This window comes from Aptenodytes patagonicus, chromosome 18 (assembly GCF_965638725.1).
Source record: "Aptenodytes patagonicus chromosome 18, bAptPat1.pri.cur, whole genome shotgun sequence".
NCBI classification, from domain to species: Eukaryota; Metazoa; Chordata; class Aves; order Sphenisciformes; family Spheniscidae; genus Aptenodytes; species Aptenodytes patagonicus.
Window position 1 is genome coordinate 1989640 of NC_134966.1, and position 25305 is coordinate 2014944.

The 25305-nt window shown below is 53.4% G+C and overlaps 2 protein-coding genes across 7 annotated transcripts in view; one reads left to right on the plus strand and one right to left on the minus strand.

The window, feature by feature from the left end:
• FKBP15 (FKBP prolyl isomerase family member 15) overlaps positions 1–7512 on the plus strand; it is a 28161-nt gene extending 20649 nt beyond the window's left edge. For all 5 annotated transcript variants that reach the window (XM_076355109.1, XM_076355112.1, XM_076355111.1 and 2 more), the window contains 9 exons: positions 407–543; positions 873–1028; positions 1728–1880; positions 2246–2338; positions 2800–2910; positions 3435–3542; positions 3753–4522; positions 5010–5100; positions 5578–7512. In XM_076355109.1, coding sequence (XP_076211224.1) covers positions 407–543; positions 873–1028; positions 1728–1880; positions 2246–2338; positions 2800–2910; positions 3435–3542; positions 3753–4522; positions 5010–5100; positions 5578–5652 — 1694 coding nt within the window. In that variant the 3' untranslated portion in view covers positions 5653–7512. The remainder of the gene's footprint in view (positions 1–406; positions 544–872; positions 1029–1727; positions 1881–2245; positions 2339–2799; positions 2911–3434; positions 3543–3752; positions 4523–5009; positions 5101–5577) is intronic.
• A 1095-nt stretch (positions 7513–8607) lies between these two features.
• Positions 8608–25305, minus strand: part of LRSAM1 (leucine rich repeat and sterile alpha motif containing 1) — a 32685-nt gene continuing 15987 nt past the window's right edge. Inside the window, exons 12-26 of one of the 2 annotated variants that reach the window (XM_076355114.1) lie at positions 24379–24501; positions 24150–24289; positions 23646–23690; positions 22546–22616; positions 21677–21776; positions 20648–20735; positions 19822–19896; positions 18213–18293; positions 15788–15883; positions 15094–15192; positions 14155–14286; positions 13644–13725; positions 13180–13328; positions 10351–12678; positions 8608–9890 (exon numbers count right to left, since the gene is read on the minus strand). In XM_076355114.1, the coding sequence (XP_076211229.1) occupies positions 12553–12678; positions 13180–13328; positions 13644–13725; positions 14155–14286; positions 15094–15192; positions 15788–15883; positions 18213–18293; positions 19822–19896; positions 20648–20735; positions 21677–21776; positions 22546–22616; positions 23646–23690; positions 24150–24289; positions 24379–24501 (1407 nt within the window). In that variant the 3' untranslated portion in view covers positions 8608–9890; positions 10351–12552. The remainder of the gene's footprint in view (positions 9891–10350; positions 12679–13179; positions 13329–13643; positions 13726–14154; positions 14287–15093; positions 15193–15787; positions 15884–18212; positions 18294–19821; positions 19897–20647; positions 20736–21676; positions 21777–22545; positions 22617–23645; positions 23691–24149; positions 24290–24378; positions 24502–25305) is intronic. The other variant, XM_076355116.1, reaches the window with a different exon arrangement.

Genomic DNA, 25305 nt, shown 5'->3' on the forward strand with positions numbered 1-25305 from the left:
TTCCCTAGGATCAGTCACAAGGGTATCGAAGGATATTGATGCACTGAAATGTTTGAAGGGTACGTGCGTCCTTGTTACCACTAAAAGGAAAGTGGGCCGAATCAATGAACAAATCGTCCTGTCACAGGGATGCCTTTTGTAGAAGCAATCTCTTGGCATTACTGTCTAACATCTTGTACAGGAACCAGAGATGTTCCAGTGGTTGAAAAGTTAAGATAAAAGCTGACGTATAAGTATTGCCATTTCACAGAAGCTCCTCTTGATAAGTTCTAGTTCCCACTGCAGGTGCAAGCCGTGGTGTTGATTTCATTGTGCAAGAGACACTGTTCCTTCCCATCAGCCCCCAAATGCGCTAACCTGAAATATATGTAGCACTGAAACCCACAGTTAAGTGTATTTTTTGCAGAGCTCCAAGAAGCCTCTGAGGACACTCGGACTAGATTCAAAGCTGAGAAGCAGAGCCGCAAACAGCTGGACATGAAGATTACAGCATTGGAAGAAGAGCTAACAGACCTAAAAGTGGAAAAGGACACTCTTGAAAGGGTATGTCCAGTGCTAGCATTACAGAGAGATGCAGGGTTTCAGTTGTTTGCTGAAATTTAACCCAACATTCTTGCTTGTAAATATGCAAGTTAGGTAAATGACTCATCCGCAGGCAAGGATCCCTGTGCTGGTGGATCCTTTGTGCTTATGTGATTTTTTTTTTTTCTTTAATATCTGAGCCAGTAATATGTTAACCTTCCTACCTCTCAAATACTGAGCTTGATTTTTAAAGTGATAAGATTCCCTGCTCAAAGAAGCTCTTTCTGCATGAGGAAGAGAAGCTACTTTGGCGCAGTCTGGCCTATTCTATGTCCTGTTCTGTATTGTAGAATCTTGCAGAGAGGAAGAAGAAATCCCTCTCAGAGAGAGCCCAAGCAGAGGAAGAGATGGAAGAAATACGCAGATCACATCAGCAGGAACTGGACAAGCTTCGACAGTTGCTGAAAAAGGCACGGACTTCGACTGACCAGGCAGCAGCAGAGCAGGTGAGGAGTCTTGGGAGCTTCTCCAACAAGTGTCTGGAAGGCTTGTAGGAACCTATGGGTAGGAAATAGTCGTGAAATGCTCAGGTAGTGGAAGAATGAAAACATTATCTGCTTGATTTTAGGGGTTAACTATCACAGGGTTCACTTTATTGTCTTTCTAAAATATTTTTGCTGGTGTTTGTTGGCCCTGCTTCTGACTTCAGGATTTACACTGATGTCTCTCTAAGGAAGTGCATGACTTGAGTAGGCAGGAAGGCTGCTGGGTACCAGTCGTTCTGACTCGAGTCAGAGGCCACTGATGTGGCTGCAGAGTTTTGGTGCAGCGTTGATGCAGGCTGGGGTGCAGCATCAGATTTAGACTGCGTTAAAGAGAGCGTCAAACTAAGGAAAGGAGAGGCACCAAATAGAGCTCACAGTAGAGAGAAGAATACAGGACTGATGATGAGTGGAAGACTACTTAGAAATATGCCAAGAGATCTGAAATCTGAGCCAGACCTTCAGGCCAGCCTGAGGGATCGTGGTCGGAATTGAACTCTGAGAGGTGTGGGCAGTAGCTGGTGACAGCTGCAGGGCTGCCATCTGCATGTAGGTATTCCAGCCTAGGGCAGGAGATGTCCGGCCCCAAGCTTTCAGCCACTTGTTGTGCAAATACAGATTGTGCGTGTGTGTTCCTAATGATCTCTCATACATGATGGGCAGCTATCACTCATCCAGGCAGAGCTGGAATCCCAGTGGGAAGCCAAATGTGAACGTACGTTGGCCTCGGCCAAGGAGCAGCATGTTAGACAGTACCAGGAGGTGTGTGAGCAGAGAGATTCCCTGCAGCAGCAGCTGTCCCAGCTGGAAGAGAAGGTAAAGGGCTGTTCCTTATTGCTGAAACGTAGTGCCAAATAACCAGTGACTGTATAACTGGGTGACTCTCCCACCTATTTGTGGCTTGACTTTTTAATTTCTTGACTGTTACGGAATTTGGTCTTGTCCGCGGGATGTGTCTGTGCTTGCATCTGTTATGTTGGGTTGGTGGGCTAGTGAATTTACTACTGCAGTTCTGAATGAGGGAGAGCCAAGACGATGTCAGTCTCGGACTAACGCAACAGCTACAATCTTTTCTGCTTATCTGCACTGTTCTGAATGACTGGTTTTGAGCCAAAACTGTTTTGAAGTAGGTGGCACTGAAAGGGGCTGTAAACTGATGGGCTCTAGTTCTTGTCTTTCAGCTTGCAGCTCTAAAACACTCGAAAAAAGCAGAGGAGCAAAAATTGTCTGAGTTTCAGCAACGTTTGGAGCAACTAGAGCCTATCAAAGAAAAGGTAAAGGGAGTAACACAGCAGCTGAATATGAACTGGAGCACAGTAATCACTACCCTCAGGCTACCTATGTCTGGAATAACAAGAACATGAGTTCCAGAATATGAGAGGGAAGGAATAACTTCACGTTGCTTCCAGCAAACCAGAACAGGCCCAGTGATGAGACCCAGCCCTCATTTCACTGGGATCTCAGTAATGCTGTGCCCATTCTTGGTGTTACTTGAGCTTGAAGAGCTAATGACACGGTTGTGGACCTCCAAGGTTTTGGCTTGGTTGGATATCTTTATTTTGGTGCTGTTACTTTCAGTCAAGTCTTTTGCAACTCTCTATCAAAGCCCTGCTTAAAACTCCACTCAGCAATTTATCCCTCGCTAAAAAAACTGTTCACAGGTAACCCATCCATTGCAAGGTTCGTTGTGGTGGTGTCTGTGGAGCTGTTCTAACTTTCGGTTTCCCCTTGGCAGTATTCAGCCTTGCAGTCTGATACTGTGGTGCTGAAGGCTCGCTATGAAGAACGCATCCGAGACCTGGAGAAGGATCAGGACAGATCTTCACCTGCAGACTTCACAGAAGAAGTGAGCTTGACTATCCAATATTTCTCCTTACGAAGCAAATCTATTTCCCTTGAGTTATTTCTCTTTGAGCAGAGATAAGAAGGAAAAGCATTATTTTCTCCATAGAAGCGCTGTGTTTCTAGTAGCGGGGTCTACAGAGGAAGAAAGGATGTGATCTTCCTGCTGCCCACTTTGTTGCTTGTTTTTGTTGGGGTTTTTTTTTTAGGTTAAAACTTAAGATTTGAGGTTTAGGTTTTAAAATTGAAAGAATAATAAGAAATAAGTGTCAGTCTGCCTTGGGTTTGTGCAACCTGCCTCAGTTTTGAAGGGATGGGTTTGGTGTATGTATAATGGTTCTGAATTAAGGTGGCATGATGTATTCTGCTTCGTTACAGGAATTTCTGATTTGAAAAGTGGATTCTTTGAAAACCACATGTGTGTGCTTGGATTTATCGTTCCTTCACCTGGAGAAGTATCTGATGTTGAGGCCAGTGCTTCACATGTTAATGAATCATATCTTTGTTTCCTGTCTTGCTCTTTTCCAGGTAAAGAAGATAATGAATGGTGTATTTCAGTCTCTTCGGGGTGAATTTGAGCTGGAAGAGATATACAGTGGCAGGACGGTGCTGGGTGTTGTCATGAACACTATTAAGGTACAACAGTGATAAGAGATGCGAGGTGATCAATGTGAGAGAATGAGTCTTGGGCTAAAAAAACAAATTTATGTTGTGACTCTGAAATAACTGTGAAGCACAAATTTGTTGCGGGTGGCAAAGCAGCCCAGTAGTAGAAGAAGATACAGGGATCTGTGGTGGTTTATGTTTAGGGTATAACCTACGATCTCTCTACTAAATTTTTTTTAGACTGTAACACTGCAGCTACTCAGCAGGCAGCAGGAGAAACCAGATCATGACAGTAAAAAGGAGGAATCTGGAACAGGAGCAGCGAGACGGGAGGGATCACCTGGAACAAAGACTGACCACGAAGAGCCCATGAGGCATAGCCCAGCACAGAGTGTTGCGTTTCCAGCTGGTCCTGGGGAAGCACCCACAGGCTCCACGGTGTCTGACCAGGAAGGCGAGTCTGCTCCTCTGTCTGCCAGGCCCAGAACTCCTGAGGAGGAGCAGGCGACACAGAGCAGTGGGGTGTCAGAAGAGGAGAAGGTCCAGGGGGAGCATCTCTCTTCCGTAGCTGAATCCTGCCTGGATCCTGATAAGGGGCCTGTACTTGCAGGACAGCCTGTTCCCAAGGTGGATGAGGACTTTGTCCCAGCTGAGCAAAGGCAGGAGAGCAGTCCTGTCAGGAAAGCTGAGACTGAACGCAGCCCCTCCAGAGTATCTTTGCAGGCAGAAGTTGCAGAACCTTCTGTTCTCGAAGCCAAGCCAGGAGAAGCGGATGTGGCAGTGCTTCCAGAAAAGCCAGCTGCGGAGCAGAAGGCAGAGGAGCCTGTGGGAGGTTTAGAGCCCCCTCCCTTAAATGGTGAGGGAGGGAACTGCGCAGACCCATCAGATGGAGCTAGCTCTGAGAAGGAACCTGCTTCAGTATCCAACACCGCAGAGCCGAGCTCAGCTATCATCAGAGAGACCCCAGGACAGCAGGAAGTGGGCTCCAGCCCCAGGCAAAAAGATTCCAGGTAAGGCATGACTGCTGGGGTAGCCACAGTCCCGCTTCCCTGCTGATCAGCTCAGTCTGGTACGGCAGCACACCCAGAGGCTGGTTCAGCTGTGCCGCTACTGCAGGGCAGCACACACGTGGTCGGGCCGAAGCACCATCGCGGCGCTAGCCCTGGATGGCACGAGCCAGGTGCTGGCGGAGAGCAGGCTGTGCAGGGCACGCTCTGCCGGGAGGGCACCTGCAGAACGGGCTCGTGTCTGGGTGGAGGCAGTGGTGCCACTGTCCCTGGTGAACGGTTCCCGGCTGAGCGCGGAGGGGAGCGTGCAGTTTCTCTAGGATCGGATATTGGTGGCTGCCAGGTCCCAATGTTGTTCTGTGCTGGTGAACAGTACGTGCCTTAAAAGTTTGCCTCGGCGACAAAACTTTTCCATCATTCTTTAATAGAACTTGTAAAACCAAGATCCCATCATCTGCAAGCGAACTGTTAATTCTTTATCTTCTTCTAGCCTCTTTGAGGATGACAACTTCTTTGAAACAGCATCTCATAAACCAGTGAAGCCTCGAGTTTCCTCTGAAGAGGAGGATGAGGAGGAAGTGGTACGTGTTTGTATCTTTCCCCTCCTACTAAACTGGTTCAGGCGTTAACCGGTAGCTTGTCTGTGAAATCCTTCCCATGGCAGTGGGGGGCTGCCTGGCTCCTGCTAGCGGAGCTCGGAGCTTCCCATATGCTCTCTGTAGAAATCAAGAGCATCTGGGTTTGTTTCGTGTTGAGCTTGGCGGGGTTGCCTGGGCTGAGATAGTGATGACAAACTCCTGCTGGCATGAAGTTAGTGAGACTTGCCAGGTTAATTGAAGGGTTTTAGTGTCCTGCCCCTCTCCTATCCCTTTTAGCCTGTAAGCATCTCTCCTGGAATATTAAGCCATTATATGAAAAGTACAAAAACATCAGTAATGAGGCTTCTCGATACCATCTCCCTAAAGCTGATGGAGATTTCGGAGCCAGAACTGTGTAGCAATTACTAAATACTGGGAAGCTGTTAAGACTGACAAGTTTCCCTCTGGTTTTACTTTCAGAGCATGAAGGGGCGTCCCCCTCCAGCTCCGCTCTTTGGTGATGATGACGACGATGATCTGGACTGGCTGGGATGAAGAGCCGGCTGGTGAGCCTGTGAGGCCTCTCCTCTGGGCACGGCCTCTTCCCGTGCACTTAGCACTTAACGAGCTGCATATGTGGGACAGTCATGAACAACCAGGGGCTTCCCAGGCTCTGGTACTGCAGACTGATGGGGCCTGAGAGCAAGCGGCTCCTTCTGCACTCATGGGCACTCGGACCCATCGCTCTGACCTGACAAACACGCGCAGGGGTTGGGGACAAGCTGAAGGAACCAACCAGTCTTACTGCACGTTTGTATTGCTGTCCTACTTCTGTGAACCGTTGATTCATTAATCTGAAACCTTATGCAAACATGAACGTTGTAAAGTGCTTCAGAAGAGCAAGTCTGGCAGGACCCTGCAGTAGGTAACTACTTTTTAAAAAAACAGACTAAAATCTCTCCTTCTTCCCCAGTGAAGATCTTCCTGGAATGTTTCTCTTAGTCCCTGGGAGCCACCCTGGGGCCTCCACACCATCTCATCGCCACGTATTAGCAACGTGCGCTGGGAGACTTGGCCGAGAGACCCCAGGCAGGTGTTTCCTGTGAGCCACCGGCTCTGCAGAGGCAGCTTGTGGAAACCCCAGAGGCTGAGGCGGTTCAGGTCGGCAGCCTTGTACGTTCAGAGCTGCGGCACACGTGGTGCTCGCTGACCCACAGCCTGCTAGGCAGGGGCACCCGTTAGCGGCACTGGAAGTCAGGGCTCTGTTAGGCCAATGCTCCAAGCGCAGATGTAGCATCTCGTAATGGCTGTTGTAAGAAGCCACATCCCCAGCTGTGTTTTGTGGAGGAGCCCAAGGCTGACGGAGGCCTCGCAGACCTGATGCACTGTGCGGCCTGCGCAGCCAGCTCCTCTCTCCGCTGTGGCCAGAGGTGAGATTTATTTTTTTTTGCTGGGTTGTGTTTCACAGGCAGTGAAAGCAGCAATACAGGTGTGTAACGTGCTGCTTGTCTAGAGAGAGAGTGTTACTGTAGGCAGCCAAGCCCGTCTCCCGTGCTTTTTTCTCTGCTGCTGTTTAAAGTGTGACCAGTTAAAACTTGGTGATGGTGGGACGTAAGCTATAACCCAACCTCAGCCGGCTCTGCCGCGCAGCCAGGGCTTTGGGGTGTAACTTTTCAGTCTAAGCGGACCAAGAGGGGAAGGTGGTGAGGACGGACAGCTGGGCAAACACCTTGGATTTCTCATGGCACTTTTACTTCTACACGCATTGGCACTAACGCAACTTAAAACTAAGAGCAGGTCTTTGGGGGTTTTTTTAAAACAAATAAACCCCCTTCATTTAATAAAATGGAAGTGCTTAAACTAATTCTACTACAGTTTAGTTTCTACAACTGCCTCTTATCGTCTCTGAACTGAATTTGATCTGTGTGCTAAATGCAGTTTCTTGGGAGGAAGAAAGAGCGCTGGGCATTCCTGTTCTGGAGTGTCGCAGTGGGGCAAGTCCCTGCCCCTGCACCCCATGCTCAGTGCGGCGAATTGCCCAATGCAGCTAAAATTGTGGAAGAGACCAACACCTGTGAAACAGCTGACCTGCTGCCATGCAGACGCTCATCTCGCAGGGTGAACTTCGCTGGGGTTTCCTGGGGAGCGGCCCCAGAAGTCAAAGCACCAAAGAGTTAATCCGGTGCTGAGTGTGACGGCGTGTGAAACCCGGATCTTCTGGGGCTCCCCTTCCTTGTGCTGGTCTGAGTGTGGGTACCCTGATGTGGCCTCTGGCCCCCCCCCGTCTGTGGCAGTGTCCTAGTGGAGGTCGTTGCTAATACTAACAAATTCCACTCCTTGTTTCCCATTACAGATAGACAACCCGAGGGATTTGCATTTCACTTCTTGAAAAATTAAAGTGCAATTAAACCTGTATTTTTTGCTTGCATGGGTTTTACTTCAGTCTCTCTTGATCTCTCTCTGTACGCTTGAAAACTGACTTAGCTCTGCCTCAGATCAGGACTAATTTGATGTAGAAACTCTTCTGGAAGCATTCTTGCTGTTGAACCCCTCTCCTGGGAAAGGAGAGACGGTCCCTTTGCGCTGTGCCTGCAGCTCCTGTGAGGCTGTCGCCTCGCCGTGTGTTGGTGTAAGAAGCTGAAGTACAAAAGGTAATCGTGCTGTACGCAGGGATCGCACACCTGGTTTTCCATCAGGCTTCAGGGGAGAGGGGCCTCGGGCATCTCGCAAGGCTTTGCGGCAGCCTGCTCTCCCCTAGGCTGGCCCCGTGGAAGCAGGAGGGTGCCTGCTCAGCAGGTGTCCTAGCCAATAGCTGGGCCTGTTTGCTCTGGGCATGGATTGGGGTGCAGGAGTTGAGATTTGAAATGTCCCTCTAAAAAGTAGGCACAGCAGGTAACGCAGCTGCTTCCCCACGTTGGCACCTCCCTCTGCCAGTTTTTTTCTGGCTCGGTCTCGGGACCTAAAATAAACCATGTTTGTCCTCCGTGCCCATGTGTGCGCCTGCCTTGGGTGCAGGAACACGAGGAAGCTCTGGGTTCCCTGGGGGGACAGGAGGCTCCGGGAGCGATGGACTTGCCCTGTCCATCCTTGTACCTGCCCTGAGGAGGGGGCAGGTACTGTCATGGGGGACCGCGAAGGGGCTGCTCCTGCTCCTGGGTGCTGTTTGTGGCCAGGAGGGGGCTGTACCATGGAGGGGGGCACCTCCCTGAGGATGTGCCCGAGAGGGTGTTGCCGGGTGGAGTTGGGGCTCAACACGCGCTTCCCCCAGGGGCTGGGGGAAGGTGAGGACCCCTCCTCCATGCCTGGGCCCAGGTTATCACACCCATCCCCTGCGCTGAGAGCAAAGGTGGCGCCTCGTTCTTGGTGCAAAACTCTCCCTGCCTCGGGTACACGAAAAACAACCGGAGACGGCGCTGGGCTGACATCTGTCTTTAATACCTCGTGTCTCTGCGGGCAGTGCCCTTCCCCAGCTGCCACGTCCCTCTGCATGCACCACACCGGGCTCTCCTCTCAAGGGGAAAGGGCTTTTTTAATTGCTTTCGAACAGTTTCACCCACAGAAAAGCAATATGGGACCCGTCCCATCCCCTTTCATCCCGTCCTTGCTGCCTGATGAGATGGACTGAAATGCAGCCAGGGGAATTTTCCAGCCTCCGGGATTGCGACACCGGGAAGCGTGCGCCGCCCCGTGCTGCGACTCCTGCCGAGCTGCTGCTGGGGGGGCCTGGAGGTGCCGGGAACGTTATGAACGCGATGCGAGCACAGCCAGACCCCGGGGGGTGAAGGAAAGCTCTGCAATAAGTTAATTTTTAAAGAGTCTGATGCCCTGGGGCTTGCGTGCGGGGCAGCCGAGCATCCTGCGGCCCCCACGCGCCTGGGCTGGATCCTGGGAGGTGCTGAGCCCCCAGCCCTCTCCCTGCCCACCTCGCTGGGGCCGAGCCGTCTGTGGCCTGAGAAGTCCCTGACCCACCACTGGGTCCATCCTGGCTGCCCCAGGGGAGGTGGCGGGGGCTGCGGTGTGGGACGGGAGCCCCTCTCCCCCATCCGGACCTACTTGAGGAAGACGAGCAGGAAGAAGGTAGAGACGATGAGGACGAGGATGCCGGCGGCGAAGCCAAGGCGCAGGTTCTCCATGGAGGCGAGGGGGGGCTGCGTGTCCAGCAGCAGCCCCCGCCCCGGCAGCCCCAGCACGAAGGCGCCCGATGCCTCAGAGCCGCGGCGGAGGCCGCAGGGGGACACCATGCCGCTCACCGCAAAGACAGGGGCGTGAGCCGCGCATGCCACCTCCACGGCCACCGAGCGCCCCGAGGCTTGGCGAGCAGCCGGAGAGGCACCGCTGCCTTCCTCTTCCTCCTCCCGGTGTGGGGTCGCTGAGGCCAGCATCGCCCCAGGACCACCCAGAGTCAGCTCGGGCACCAGCGTCACCATCCTGCAGAAGGGGCAGCTGACAAAGGCGACGGTGGCGGCGCGGCACACCAGCTTGCGCAAGCAGTTCAGGCAGAGGGAATGGCGGCAGGGCAGCTGCTGGGGGGCTCGGCCCCCCCCAGCACCCCGATACGCCTCGTAGCAGATCCCGCACTCCCCGCCGGTCTCTGGCCCCACCGCCATGGCGCTCCAGAGGAGCACAGCCTGGCCGCCACAGCTTTTGAAGACGGGAGGCGGGTGATGGCCATGCCCCTGGGAGGTGTGTGGGGGGGCGAGGGCAGCCGCCCCCCGCTGAACTTCAGTCTGGCCCTGGGGTGCTTGGCAGGCACTGGACCGGCACGCTCCTCCTCCGCCGCCCTAGGAAAGGTGCTGCCCAGAAAAAAAAAAACCCACCTGCTTTTTTTTTCCCCATTTCCCTTTACAAATCCATTATAGTCGTCTTATTTCCCAAACACAATGTGTGGGGGGGTTAATTATTATTAGTTTAGTTTTGGACAAGCTCACCGGTGGGGGGGACGCCAGCCCCCTCTCCCCCCCCCCATGCATCCATTCATGCTCAGCCTCATTTCACACCAAACCCGGGGCATATTTGTCACCCGACACAGGGGGTGGCCCTGGTCGGCAACCGGTGGCAACCATCTCGGGGTTCGGGTCGGCCTGGCAGGCAGGGACGTGCCGTCGGCACGTCCCTGCCTGCCAGGCCGACCCGAACCCCGAGATGGTTGCGCTGAGCTAAGAGTGGCTACAGACCGCTGTGACACAGGGCATCGCTTGGTGGGGACAAGGTGACAGTCCCCAAGGCTCCCCAGGTGTTGTGGTGTCCCCATACGTGGCTGAGCGGGGTTGGCCCTGCGGCTACGTGGGGCTGCGGTGGCCCTGGGGACGAGGGGCAGCCCGGCACTGCCGATACTCCAGAAAAAGCTGGCACTTATTTACGGGCAGGCGGCGGACCTTGCCCTGGGCTCCTGTCACTCATTACCACCCCCCCAGCACAGCCTGGGGGCAGGAAGGCAATCGGCAATCGCCGACCGCTGGCACCGCTGTGGACGGGATGGAGGGGGCAGTTTGCAGCATCGCTGCTGCTGAGCAGGTCTTGGGGCAGCTGGCAGAACCAGGGCGTCTCTCCTCTCTCTCCAGCCGGACACGGGGGGGCTCCCAGCGTGGTCCCTGGCTGCCCTGGGGGGAGCTGGGTGTGGGGGAGGCTCCCTGTGGGGCTGGGGCTGTGGAGAGGGTGCCTGGGACCTGCCACCCTCCCTGCTGCCTCGCCCGCGCTTCATCCCCTGGCAGGTCGGCATCTGACTCCTTCCTCCTCCCTGATCCTGGGGAATGCCGAGCACCTCCGCTGCCTGCACCCCGGCCGGGCGAGGGGGAGCGGGGAGGGGTGTGGGTGGCTGAGCCCCTCTGAGAGCCTCCCTGCCCTCATTCAGGCATCCCTGCCAGGGCTCTCCTCACTGCACCCCAATCGCCAGCTGCTCCCGCGTGTCCTCCCCTTGCCAGGTCCCCACCCAAGCACCCAGCAAATCCCTGGATGGGACCTGCTGGCTCCTACAAGCAGCAGCAGCAGCTCAACACGAAGGCAGAGCCTGCAGCAGGGAAACATCCCCAGGGCTGTTCCCAAAGGGCTCAGCCAGGGTCACGCAGACCCGGCCCAGCTCTGCTGCTGCGGCACGTCCCCCCCGGGGTTTCTGGTGGCACGCGGCGCTGTGCACCAGCCACCCGGCCACCTCCACGAGGCTGCACACATGCCCCGCAGGGACACTCTGCACAGGCATAGCACACGTGAGGTGGCCCCAGCAGAGGGTCCAAGGTCTGCCCCTGCCTGGAAGGTCCCCGGGGCTGCTCTGCAGCGAGCAACGCCTTTGGAGAAGTCCAAGATCCTCAAATTGTTCCCGGTTTGACGTGGGAGAGGAAGAGGTGATGCTGGGACAGCCAGGCACGTGGTGGCACTGCCACTGCTCCATAGCCCCCCGGCTTTCAAGCGTCCTCCCCCTTCCAGAAGGAAAAAGGCAGCAAACGGCCACCAGCAGAAACCAGCTGCTTTTTAATAACTTCTCCTGGGGGAAGGGCTGCGGTGGGACCGGGCTTATCTCTGCATTTTATACTTCAAGGTCAAGAGGCAAAGGACTGACTGGGATCGTTACTTATTAATGACAATGGAGAACTACCCGCACGCCAATGCACGGGGGATGCCATGCAGAGCTGCGCCGGGCACAGCCCCAGCCCACCCACAAGCTGCTGGACTTGTGCTGGCTGTCACGCGGCAGCAACGCTTTCTGCTCCCAACACGTGTTTTTTGGATGAGGGATCGCACAGGGCTCCTCTGGCCGGAGCGGGTCCCTTGAGTCCTGGCTCTGGGGGCCGTTGCAGACTCTTCCCCTACAACAGGCGGACGAATTAGGGGTTGGGGAGCCCCTCGTTCTGCCCTGGCACCCGCTGCCCGTGGCTGCAGCCCACCAGTGCCCCAGACACGCTCCCGTGGGTCGCCAGAGCAGAAGCCCCAGACCTTTGGCATGACATAGGTGCAAGGCACTGTCAGCACCCCAGAGCATCGCATGTCCCTGGCCGAGTCCTCCCACAGGAGATTCACCCACCTCCGGGCCACAGGGCTCGATGCGGGAGCACGGCAGTGCCCCGGCCACAGCGGTGGAGCTGCAAGGTCACAGTGGCTTCAGAGGTGGCACTAACTGCGTCCCTGCTGAGCGAGGTGCGTTTCTGAAGGAGAGGCCACAGATGCACCCAGTTCCATCACCCAGTGCTCCCAGGCAAGAGGATGCTGGGCGGGCAGGCAGGAGGAGGGGACGCAGATGAAGAGGGAACCCAAGGCAGAGGCTGAGAAGCCATCGGGGAACGTGGAGGGTGCTGAGACTCCTGGGTGCAGCCAGCAGCCAGCCCGGGGCCGTGCACGGGGAGGGCAGTGCTGGTCATGCTGTGCGAGTGTCTGTTTAATACTGACATGGAGTAGAAGGGGGACATTGCCCCAGGAAGGGGTGACGGAAGCAGTACCGGGCAGCCTCGTCTTCCTCCGCCCTGCCTAGCCACTGTGGAAGATGCGGATGCGCTGTGCGATGTCCTTGCGGCACAGGGGGCAAGTGTGCAACCGCTCGCAGCAGGTCTGGCAGCAGCAGACATGGCCACAGGGCAGGAAAATCACCTGGGTCTGGGGGAAGAGACAGGGGAGAGGACACAGAGAGCGTGCCCGTCTCGTAACACTCATCCCAGCACCGCCGTACTCCAGCACAGGAGGAGATGGGGATCACCCAGGGGTGTCACAGCGTGGGAGGCAGAGCCCCGCAGCCCGATCGTCATCCCCGGGCACAGCGCAGTGCTGTGTGTGCACAAGGGTCTGGGCTGCGCAGAGAGCACGAGTGCAATGGGCCTGAGGGAAGGACACGGGTCAGGGCTGGACCAAGCAGCCCCGTGAACGCTTCCCACGGCTGCTGTGCAGACAGACCAGCACAGGAGCTCACCAAGCTCCCTCCCAAGCCCGCAAGGAGCCCTGCCTCCCTCCCCCCTGCGATGCCTCAGCCTCGGGAGCTGGAGGGATGAGCATCCAAGCGTTGCCCAGGGCCAGGCTGGGGACACAGGTATGGGGGGTTGTGCTGGATGCTGCCCTCACTCCACCTCCTGCTCCAGCACCACGTGTGTGCCGGGGTCTCACCTCCTGCTCCATGCAGACAACGCACTCCGACTTCTTCTCGTCCCATTGCAGCAGCGGAGCTGTCGGGACTACAGGGCTCGGCGGCTCCTCGAAGGGAGCACTGGGTTCTGGGGCTGCGGGGACCTCAGCATCCACCGTCTTCAGCAGCTCTGCAACCATAAGCAGGAGGTCTGAGCACCAGGAGAGCTGCCCATCTCCCACCCACCCGGCACGCATGGGGATGGCTGCAGGCAGATGGGAGCTCGGGGCTCCGGTAAATAGGAAAATGGATGGGACCAGTTTGACGGTGCAGCCCGAGCTCTGCCAGGGCTCCCTGCCCTGCCTCTCCTACTGCACACCAGCCTTGCATGGCTCCGCTCCCCAAAGGGAGGCACCTGGCCCTGCAGATCTCCCCGTTCAAGGCTCAGGTACCTGCTGTGAGTATACAACGTGTCAAAAACCAGACAGAAAAGAATCGGTGGTACCTGGGATCGTCTTGGCCACAGCAAGGATCTCCTGAGCTCGCTTGAGGATGGCACGCTGCAGGCCAGCCTCCATCACGCCGATCTGCGGTGCAAGAGGAGGGCTGTTAGCTCCCAGAGGGGAAAGGAGACTTATGTCCCAAAGGGGACACTACAAACTCTTGGGCCTCGCTGGCAACACCTGGCTGTGCCAAGGGAAGCACCTCCGTCAGGCGTCAAAGACGGATAAGGGAATTCCCCTGGTGCCATTTCTACTATAAAGAGCGTCTGAAGGACGTTGAAAGACAGAGCCAAGCTACAGCTCACCCTGCAAGTGCTCTGGGAGAGCTGTCACTCACTGGGACGGGGCACAGGGCAGCACTGGCACCTCTCCTTACTGGGAGGTGACAGACCAGCAGCACCAACACTTCCTCCTGCTAGACCCGTCACGGGTATAGCCACGAGCACGGCCGGGCTCAGAGCAAAGGCAGATTCAGGCGGTATTGTCCTGCACCGTGTATCTGCTGTCTCGTACCTTTTCCAGGTCAGTGGCAGTCATGGTGCTGAGCGCTTGCAAGGATATTCGATGGTGAGCAAAGACTGGCACGTACTGTTCAGCGGACAGCTCGATTAAAAGGTTCACCAGCTGCCGCTCCAAGCCCTCCTCCTGCAAAACACAAGGCGAGCTCCCAGACTTCGCTCTCGAGAAAAGGCACGGGACAGGCAGCAGCAAGGCTGGCAGCAAGGGCAGGCAGTGTGCTCATTCCTGCCCTCTGCCCTGCTTCGCATCCCTGAAGACACTAAAGCTCAAAAGCCCGACAGCCGGGGGAGCTCTGGCCCTAGGAGTTTTATGAGCACAATTCAAAACACTGTTTTGGGAAGAACGAAACAACTGTTTTGACAGCCGATGTCTGCACCAGCACCTGCTTTGCAAATTCAAGCCAATATGCAGCACAGGCAGAGCTCAGATCCATCTCTTTGTGGGCACCCCCGTGGGTGTTTCAACAGCACAAAGTCCCTGGCTCAATACGTCAGGGCAGGAATGGACAGGAGTTGCTGCGTTCAGACAGATTTGCGGGGAATTTGGGGAGCCAAGCAGAGCCGTTTGGGTGTTCAGCTGGAACAAAAAGCCCTGCCTGGAAGGTACTCGGAGTCCTCTGCTCCGGGGAAGAAGTTTGACGGTGGGGTGGCAGTTCCCGCTGGCAGACAGCTGAGATGTTGGCTCCTTACAGACCCGGGCAGCCCCATAACCTCCAACGTACAGGAGTGAGAGAGGGCTGGCAGGGTGCTGGGCAGCCCTGCTCAGAACACGATGGCTACATGCAGGGCAGCCCGGGGTCTCCACTGGCTTGTCAGCCTGTGCGAGGGGTCTGTGCCCTCTGAACCTGTGGGTCCAGGCAGGGCTGCCTTCGTTCCCCCGGCACTCTGCAGAGCAGAGCAGAGCTACAGTGAAAGCATTAACTGCAGCAGCGACCTGGAGTTTCAGGGAGAGAGGCTTCTGGTTCAGCAGGCGCTGGTACTGGATCAGCCAGTAGTTCTCCTGTTTGGTTTCGCTCTTTGCCTCCATTTCCAGCTGAAAAACAAACTCATTCATTCAACAGCCCGAGATAACGTTGCAAGCGGTATTTAGGGAAGCTTGACTTGGATGTGTAGGAGGGGAAACCAACAGCCGGGGCCGTGCAGAGCCAGTTCAGAGCACTGCGATGGGCACAGCTATGGTAAGATGGGCATTTCTGGCCTTCTGCAGGCTGGTCCCACTTTGACTCCCCACAGCCAGTCTAGGATCGTGCATCCCCTCCACTCACTTTGCCCCAGACACTGGAGCCTGGTCTCCTGAAGCTCAGGAGAGTCTGGAGGTCTTCAGGATTACAAGACCACACGCAGGGCCCTTGTGGGCTTGTGCTCATCCCCCCCTACAACTCCGTTTCCTGAAGGGGGAGATTGACGATGATGATGGTGCCTCATGCTGCACCAGGGAGTGGCACTAACTGTGCCCCCGAGAGCTTACATTAGCACTTTCTGAAGTTAAATTAGTCTCTGGATCTGGACACAACCCCTCAGAGCCCTCCTCTGCTCCCCTTTATTCCCATGCTGACCCATGGACTTGCTCCCTGCAGCCAGCCCACACGCTTACTCATCTACAGCACCTAATTAGGGGCCTTTGTTACCAGTATTTGTTGCAGTTCTTCTTCCCTTTGCTTCTTTTCTTTGAGCAGCTGCTGCAGCAGGCAGCTGAGTGCTTGGCGTTGCTCTGTGATCACCCCCTGCAACAGAAGGACTCTGGCATCCACATCTCCGTACCGTATAGCTGCAAGCAATCATCCTGCCCCGATTTCCAGCAAAGCACTTACCATACCCAAAACAGTCACAGCAAATGTGGAAGCCCTGTGATCCACGGGCCTCCGGCCCAGCTGAGCAGACAGCCTGAATCCTCTCCTAGCAGCTGGCATGGCAAACCCAAACTCTACCCACTTCTTTCAGGCCTGCACTGACCATTATCTGGTGGTGCCAACGCCCAGCACACCCCGGGCAGCCCCAGACCGCGCCGGCCTGCAGCAGCTCTTCCTCACTCCATCAGAAGTTCAGTCAATGGCATTACAAGTGTTCGTGGTCCCCCTCCTTAGCTGAGAAAGACCACCTGAAACTAGGTCTAGAAGCCTGCAGGTATGCAGGACAGGTAAGGCAGCAACCTCCCCCTGCCTTTGGGAAGCTTGCTTTCATTGGGGTCTCACACCAAGCACCGCCAGGTACCAGGGCAAGTCAGTTATCACTGCAGCCACATCGCTGGGAAATGAGGAGAGGTTAATCGTCTCAGGAACGTCAGACCATGTGGCATCTCTGCATGGTTCAGAGATGGTTCAGCTAGTCCCAGCTAGCTCATACCTGCTGGGAGGATCATTAACTGAGCAGAGGCCAGTGGTCATTGGCCACAAGGACTTCAGATGTCCATGGACAAAGGGACAAGATGTTAAAGGGCTGACCTCTGAAAGAAGAACTGTGGGGAAACCTTCATTGATTCGCATCTGGACCCTACACAGGGACAGGGTCCTCTGTTTAGGCAGGAGACCGGAACGCCTGCCTCTCACAGGCAAAACCCACCATTAGCTGATCAGAGATGCTTTGCCCTGATGGAGGCAGGAAAGCTCTTCTGCGTCAGGACCTCCACAGAGGTCAGAGGGACAGCTAACGACACATGGGAGCGGCTCCAGACAAGAAACCCAGGCAGCTTCAGCTAACCTTGAGATGAGGTCTCCTGCCCACCCGCACTGCGGACACCTCGCTGGGATCGCTCTCTCCCAAACTGACCTTGCAAGAGACCTGTGCAAACACCTCCCTTTCTCAGGGTGCTTTTGGTTCTTCCCACTTTCCAATGATCTTTCAAGTTCATTCCTAAAGCACCTGCGTATTGGGGGAGGAAGCAACTGTCTGCTGCACAGGAGGTATCAAGCACGACGGCAGAAAAGCTTCTGCCAAAGCACTTTGTGGGCACTGCCCGTGCACTGTGGGTTCAATCAAAGCTCAAACAAGGTTCACAGCAGGGAACCGTTGGGCTGTAGTCTGCCAAACGGCCGGGGGGTATCCAGAGAGATGAAGCTGTCTTACACCTTGTTTCCTAGTGTCCAGTGCTGAAGTTGCAAACGTACTGTGCTGCCTGCTGCGCTGCAGATGGGTACTAGGGCAGAGCCTCGTTTTCTGCACTCCTTTGGAACTCCTGTGGTCACCTAATAAGAATCACTCAAGTCCTGTGTCATTTGAACTACATCTGCCTGGGGTTCCTTGGTCTTCCCTGCATGAACTTTGGGCGGTCCCCTACCATCAGGCCTCCAACACTGCAGCGTTATACGGAGGAGCTGCATGAGTTAAGGTAGCATAACCCAAACCTGACACTTCAAGGTGTCCAGCACTGGGCTCAGAGGCAATCCTGTCTTAAGCCAGCGCTTACCAGCCTGCTGGGTGCACTACTCTTGGAAAGTATATGGCGTTTGCTACTGATTTCGGGCTCACTAAACAGGTGACCTAATCTGGCAAATAGCACACACAAGAAAACAACTGATGCAAAGGCGTAATAATAAAATTTAAAGCCAAGCTGCTTAAGCCAAACTTGATATTCCTCAATGTGTGACTGCTGATGAAGTCAGCCCATCGAATGGTGGGATGGTGGGGCAGAGCAGCCTGGGAGACAGGGCTTAGAAATAAAGGGGGAGAGCTGACAGCCATCACTGGCAGGTAATTAAAAGCAAAACACAACACAACAATGTAAGAAGACACGCGATGCACGGCAGGCAGATGTTTCTGGGACAGCCAACAACTGGATCACAAAATCCTTCCCCACCCAGCAAACCTGGAACTGCCCATTGCTATCAGGGCTGGCTCGTTTGTCTCTCCCCTGAAAAAGCATCGAGATGTTTAGGAGCAGCAGCAATGTTCCCACGTTACCACGACAAAGAGGGTTTTGTGGTGTCCTGTGGGTAAGTGCCCTTCTGACTAAGCATAAATCCATCTGGAAACTACAAGGAGCAAAAGAAGCAAGTGGAGCTTTTGCGATCCCAGAGCAGAGAGAGAGTGGTGGGGCAGCCCCAGAGCCCTACATACCTGCAGCGTCTCTGTGTCCAGTTCTTGCCTCTTTAACTCCAGCTGTGTCAACTGCAATAACTCTGTTTCTATTAATTTAATCTAAACAGAAGATGAAACATTTTTTACTGACATTTGAAATGACTTTAATTTATGCTCTTTTAAAATGAGGTCTAACTGCTGCCCTGGGAGGGATGGCACTGCAGAGCCGCCCAGAAGTTTGGGGAACCTGCTAGTGCCCTTCCGTGACACATGCTCTTAGGGTCGCTCTTCGTCTCTTGCCTGAGGAGCTGTCCCCCCCGCTCTCTAATTTCCTCTCTACTCTAAACACCTTCTGTTCAAGTCTAGAAGCACATTGCAATCAGTTTGTTCAGCCAAACCTTTTGCAGCCACTCTGGAAGGTAGCAACTGATTGTCAAAGTCCTCCGAGCACCACCGCTCAAACTATAGATTAACTGGGGCAGGGTCCGGGTTTCTAGATGCTCCAGCAAATCCCATAACGATACATGCTCCTTCAGGTGGGGCAACTGAGACACAGAGAGGTGAAGTGAGTTGCCCAAGATCCCGCAGCAAAGCCAAGATGAGAGCTCAGTTCACCTATCTGCCAGGCCATCTACCACCCCCAGGCCACGCTGCTTAATGTGTGCCACTGACCACGAAATTCCTGCCGACACCGGGGCTCTGCAGCAGGCGGTACCCACGGCTCCTGCCCGTTCACTGCCTGTGCAGGATGCTGGTGGGGTGAGCTGGATTTCCATAGTAAAAGGTCCAGCCATGGTATCAAGGAACAAACTCCCTTTGTTTACAGAACAAGTGCGAGCAAACTGCAGGGCTCTTATTGATGAACTCAGGCAATGGAGAGTTGTTAGACTCATCTCCTGAATTGTCCATGCACAACCCACAGGCTTCTAGCAGAGTGACTGAGTCACTGAGTCGCTGAGTGACTCAATATATCCAAGCTCTTAAGCTTATCCACCAACTCCTGACCTGAGACTTTTCTGCTAGTGTCACATCAGGAGAGGGAAAATTCTGGAGCACTGTGTCAGAAACCAGCCACCCATCTTCATGCATCAACCACCACTACTTCCTCCACCAGCTCTTGCTCCTTCCCCCGACTATCGCATTGCACCTTCTGCAGAATGGAGCTCAGAAAGGCAGGCTGAGAATGGGAAAGAAAAGGTGAACTTATGGCTCAAGGTGCAGTTCCAATGTGCTGGATGGAGATGCAGTGGACTCATGTGGAAACAGCAGCCCTGCTAAGTACACAACCTGAAGGAAATCATAGTTGCAATTGCAGATCACCCCTGCAGAGCCAATACAGGTCTGTCCTCTAGTGACCACTCTCCAGCACTTCATCCACATTAGTGCTGAGATGATTGAAGCAATGGCAATTCCACTACTTCCACGAATCTAAAACCTGCATTGACACTCCCTCCTACGGAGCTGGGAGACTGTAGTTTAAGCAACACTGCCCAACGCTTTGTTACAGAGCTCTTAGCAACACAAGAGCTCGTCATTTCCTCCAGACCCTGCTCTACGCTCACAGCGCTTTGATCTTCCTCAGAAGTGTCTCATCAAATGGCGGTATGAGCTGAGTAGCTGGTTGCTCTTTCCTCTGTTGCTCACTCACCTGGTTCCTGATCTGCCTGTGCATAAGATCCTTCTTCACTTGGAGAGCTTCAAAGGCAGCTTTCTGCATCTCAATCTAAGGGACAGGCAAAATCTTGCTTAGTGAGGTTGCTGATGCAGCTGCAAATGGACTAAGAAACCCTGTTACCTTGCAGTGACTCCTGTACAAGCACCTGAGCAGTGCTTACTCTGGGCAACAGTGTCCTGATTACACCATGACTTAGATCCCACAGTCCCAAAAGGTAAAACCCACTTCACAGACAGACACAGAAGTTAGTTATATTCGTGTTCTTCAAACACACATTTTGAATGCTCTGTATGAACCCCACCTCTCATTTTCAGCACCACTGAGCACACAGGCTGTGCAACAGGGCATGGCTGCCCAGCACTTCTGAAAAATGAGCTGCAGAGGTCTCAGGTTCAAAATGAGGTATTCAAAAGGAGCAGAGGCTTTGAAAATGCTTCCTGTAGGCAGCTTGCCCCAAGTCACCCAGGAAACCTGCCAAAAAACCAGGACTTCTGTCTCAAAATCCTCTCTATTAATCACCAGACCAGTTTTGCTTCCCATGGTCTGTGCTGCCGTCATTTCTGAAAATTTGCTGCCTAGTTAAAAAAAAAATACATTTTTCTTTCAACCACCCAAGTCAGTTTGTTAGAATACCAGAGATTCTCAAAGTTTAGCACGTAGTGTTAAATAAAATAACTTTTGCATGCAGCCCAGCCCAGCCACCGTTGCTCCTGTGCTCCCGTGATCCACTCTCGATCCTGCTTTCGCGTGCAGTTGCTTTCCCTTGATCCCCCTGCAAGCAGTTTGCTCCCTTGCCTACCTGCTGCAAGATCTGACTAACAGCTTTGTTCTGATCCAGCTGTTGCCAAGCCAGGATTTGCTGGAACTTCTGATCCATCTCAGCTAGGCTGCAAGGAGATGGATTTGCCATGGAGTTACTGCTGGGTCTGAGACTCTTGGTGCAAACAAGAGGAAAAGCAGGCAACAGGGAATCCAGGAATGGAGAAATTTGTTACTGAACAAGGGTGAAGAGCCATGGCGCTGCACAGCTGAAGGCTGACAGATTTAAAACCTCCTTCCCTACAACCAAACCAAACCTGCACCACAGACCAAGCCAGAGCAGAAGCACCGCTGCCTGCATGTGCACAGCATGAAGTCCAAACAGGGGCTGCTGCTGCCCCAGCAAGCTGCTCAGGTGACGAATTTGCACGTTGGTGTTCTGCACTGGAAAGGGTGTGCTGATGAAGGAGACCCAGACCATGTGGCCATATATTGCCTGCACTTGCAGGCAGGACCGTGTCTGCCCACTGCCCTCTGTTGGGCAGGTCACTGGCACACAAGGTTGTTTCTGTTCAGTGCCAGACGCTGCCAGATTAAAATTTCTCACCTTCTCGTAAATAGAGCGAGCCAGAATGCTCTCTGTACCTATAGCAACGCAACAAGTCCTACGCATATACAAACAGCATCCTTGAGACAACCCCGGGAGGTGAGGAAAGGAGTTCTGTGCTAGAGTTTGACACTGAACTGGCTAACAAAACAGGAAGAAGACCAGTCTAATTTCATCTTCCACATTTAGCAGAATGTATAAAGTAAAATAAACAGTGTAAAAAAGTGATAGTTCATCCAAAGTCTGATTAACATGCATATTCTTGTGGTTAGAAGGTGGTTCATTTAATTAAGTTTGACAGTTTCTTTAAATTGCATTGTGACCGGCTCTTACACAGCTGTCCTGCTGCACTCCAGCGGCTGCAGGAGTTCCTGGGTGTATATATTGGAATTACACCAGGGACTGCTGGAAAGAAAGGGACTTCACAACAGTACCACCAGCCCCAGACATCTCCCACTGTACCTGGAGCAGGCCTGGTTGACCAGGTCTTGCCGATGAGACTCGTAGGTCATTTGGATGAGCTTGTTCTTGTAGCTCTCGGCCAGCATTTGTTGCATGGCAGCTAGGAGACAGAAGTGCTGTCAGTCTGCGTCAGGAGCGGGTGTCTAGAACAGGCGCTCATCTACCACTGCTGCTACAATCACTCGCAATTAACAGTGCCTGCTCTCTCATTTCCAACCTGTCCTTGCTTTTTCCATTTCATTCATTTCAGAGCAGACTCATTCAGCTGCAAGAATCGTAGCTATTTATTGGGAAACTAGCTGACCAAACTCCACTCTGCCTGTGCTTGCATCTTTTCAGTGCTCGGAGAAGCCCAGTCACTGCCTGCCGACCCTGCAGCTCTGCCCATCCCACTGCGAGTAACCCCTCCTTGGGGTGACAACACACACACCATTTCCCTTGCAACCCCGGTAGATCTGTTCATGGTCACCATGAGTAGAAAAGGCTCCCTAACACCATTCTTGTTTACCATACACCTCCTGCCTCATGAACCTGATCAGTTAACATCTGTTTGGTACCTCTGAAATACGAAGCACTTTGTGTGCTTATATCCAGTCTCACAAACTCCTTGTGTGACATGCTGTAGCTACACAGGGAGCACAGCTTGCACCTCAAGGAGAACCGGCAGTGAGCTGCAGGTGGAAGCAGTGGATCGGCTATGGCACACGTGCAATGCTACCCCCTGCAGCTCTGCCCCACTGCACCAAGCAACACAGCAAGAATGTGTGTGTGACAGAGCATCTCCCCGAGGTTGTCACCTAATCAGCACATCTCCAGAGGAACCAGGTCTTTCTTGCACCTTACCACCCCAAAGAGTTGTCTGGACTTACAGGCCACTTCCCTTCTGCGCAGATGTTCCGTCTCCTCCTGTGTTATTGCCATCAGCTGTTCCATCCTTATTCTGCCAAACAGACAAGAAGAATTCCTTCAAACAAGCACTATCTCACTTCTCCTCCACCCACCCAGCTCAGAGCTTAAAGGCTGGGCAGATTCACCCTGCCACCTGCTCAGGAAAGCCATGTGCTTATCAGAGACACAAAATTCTCAGTGATTTCTTGGTAAGGAACCTCTAAGTCTATAGGAGACAACATAAATTTTGCTCAGAACCATGGGGACAATTGCTTCTTAGACTGGAAAGCTGATCTTTCTGAGAAACAGAACACCTATGCAACATGCATACACTCTCCCCAAACACGGTGCCAGTCTCTTTTTTTGCCTTCCTTTCTCTTGAGGCTTGACGAGCACTTTAAAGCTGACCTAAGTGAGCAGTGCCACTGAAAGCTGCAGCCTGGCCTCCGTTCCCACCTCCCCTGTCCTTGTCCCAGCACAAACACACACACCACCACTTAACAGATCAGGAACTGGTGGGGCTGGAAAACTATCTGACATACAAAGGGATTATTTTCAGCCAGGTCAGTGTCCCCATCCAGTTTACTGTACCACAGCACAAACAGTTGGCTGAAGGGAGGTGGAAGCATATAGGCAGGGGAGAGTTGGGGACAACCACTTTTGGTGGCAAAGCTAGCTCAGAGTGTTGGCTGAATGGCAGCATTGCTTTCAACATATTCCTCCCAGCCTGTACACATTACTGGACTATCTTCATAAATGCCTTGCTTTCCAACAGATGTAGGATTTCTGTTGGTCCTTGACAGTGGAATACAGGGTTTTGTTCCCAAAGTCCTTAGCTAGGACCATTCAGAGATGAAAAAGAGGTAAAATCACCATCCCATTGGGTTTGCCAGACTGGGTAAGACCAGGCACATCCAGTCCAGTGTCTTGCCTCCAACAGTGACTGGAACCTGCTGCAGGGATGAGATTAACCTCCCCTGACTTAAGGTGGATTCAGACTGGTGGCTCCAAAAGGAAGGTCCCAGCCCTCTTCCCAGCTTCTTGCCCCTTTTCTAGAAAAGCTTATTTCAAGGAGACTCACCTATCATTCTCCAAGGATTTCAGAATGTCTGAACTTTGGTTTTGCCTAAAAAAAGATAAAACAAGGTTTTCATCAAGCTGAGCAGGACATCCTACTCCCCCAGAGGGCAGAAAATTGCTTTGGTTCTCATGCACAGAAGAGCAGCTTTAAGCAGGCTGGTAACCTTGCGTCAGCACCAGCCCAGCAGGACATCCAGCAGATCTAGGCAGCGGTACCTTCAAATACTTCCAAATATGCACCTTCCATGAGGAATTCAAATTTTTTCCACAGCACTGCAAAACTCTAACAGCACACATATGTGTGAAACACAATTTTTTAAGGTGTCAAATTCCAATTCCTTTAAATGGGACTTTGGCAGTTCAACAGCTATGGCACCACCTACAGACATCGATCCTGACCAGTTCCGTAACACTCAGAAAGGGCAAAATGAACCGCTCAGAATGGGACAAAATAACGTGAGCCCCTGAGGGACAGAGATCACTGCAAGACACCCTGGGACCCTACCTCTGGTTGTCCTCTAGCAGCTTCTGGATACGGCTGGCAATGCCTTGCTCCGCTTGCTTCAACTGCTGCAGCAGCTTCAGGCGCTCCTCCTCCAAATAGCGCTGGTGCTTTGTCAGACCCTCCTCCAGCTTCATTTGGTCCTAGGCCAAAGCAAGAGAGAACCAAAGGAGAAAGTGGTCAGTTTAGGAAAGGCAGTGTCTTGTACGGGGCCTGCCCAGAGGAGACCTACCTCTCTCACTGCCTGCAGTATCTCATCCTTCTGACTGTTGATCTGCTGAACAAGCAGAGCATGTTCTCTTTGCCCCATGTTCAGGCGCCGCTCAAATTCCAGCTTCTCCTGCATTTTTTTTTCCTGAGAGGAGCAAGAAGAAAGATGAATGCCAGAAATCAGTAGAGTGCTGGCTCTGCTCCTTCCCAAGCAAGAACAAGTTCTGGCAAAAACGTAAAACGAGGCACGGTAACCCCCTTGACGACAAGAAAGCAAGCCAAATTGCAAACAGGAGGCTTGACTAGGGGATGGAAATAGTCTCTCCTTAGGAACCCAAAAATTGTGAAGCAGAAGCTGCTACTCTCTTTATGACAGTCTCCAAACTCCCCACAATTCATTTCAAAGTCACGAAGCCGAAGTCCATGGGCATCAACCCATACAACTGAAACAGCCAATACAAACACCTGGAGGGAAGCCCAAAATTAAGGTCGCGTTCGATTCCAGATGGCAAGGGGAATCCCTTGTCTGAAGACAACATAGTGAAGGCAGCAGCCAGCTACGAGCAGCTCTAGCCAAGGGGAGAGGTGAACGGCATGACAGGAGCTTCTGATTATTTCAAAGTGAGCCTTGGACAGGGGAAGAGACAAAGACCAGTGAAATAAAAAGAAGAGCAAACTAAAAATGCAGCCAGGTGAGGGGAATGGAGGACAGAAACAAGGAACACTAGGAGAGAGCCGGAATGGTGGCACTATGAGCCAAAGGGCCAAGGTAGGAGTCACAGAGGGGCTGGAGTTCGGGGCAGGGATGTACTGAGCAGTCTGTGCATGGACTGCTCACACATGTCTGCCCACCTCATGTGAAAAACAAACTGAGCTTTCAGCACAGAGAGGCAAGAAAAAAGCCACCTGGTGTGAAAGCCCGCAGATCCAACTCTGCAAACACGGACCG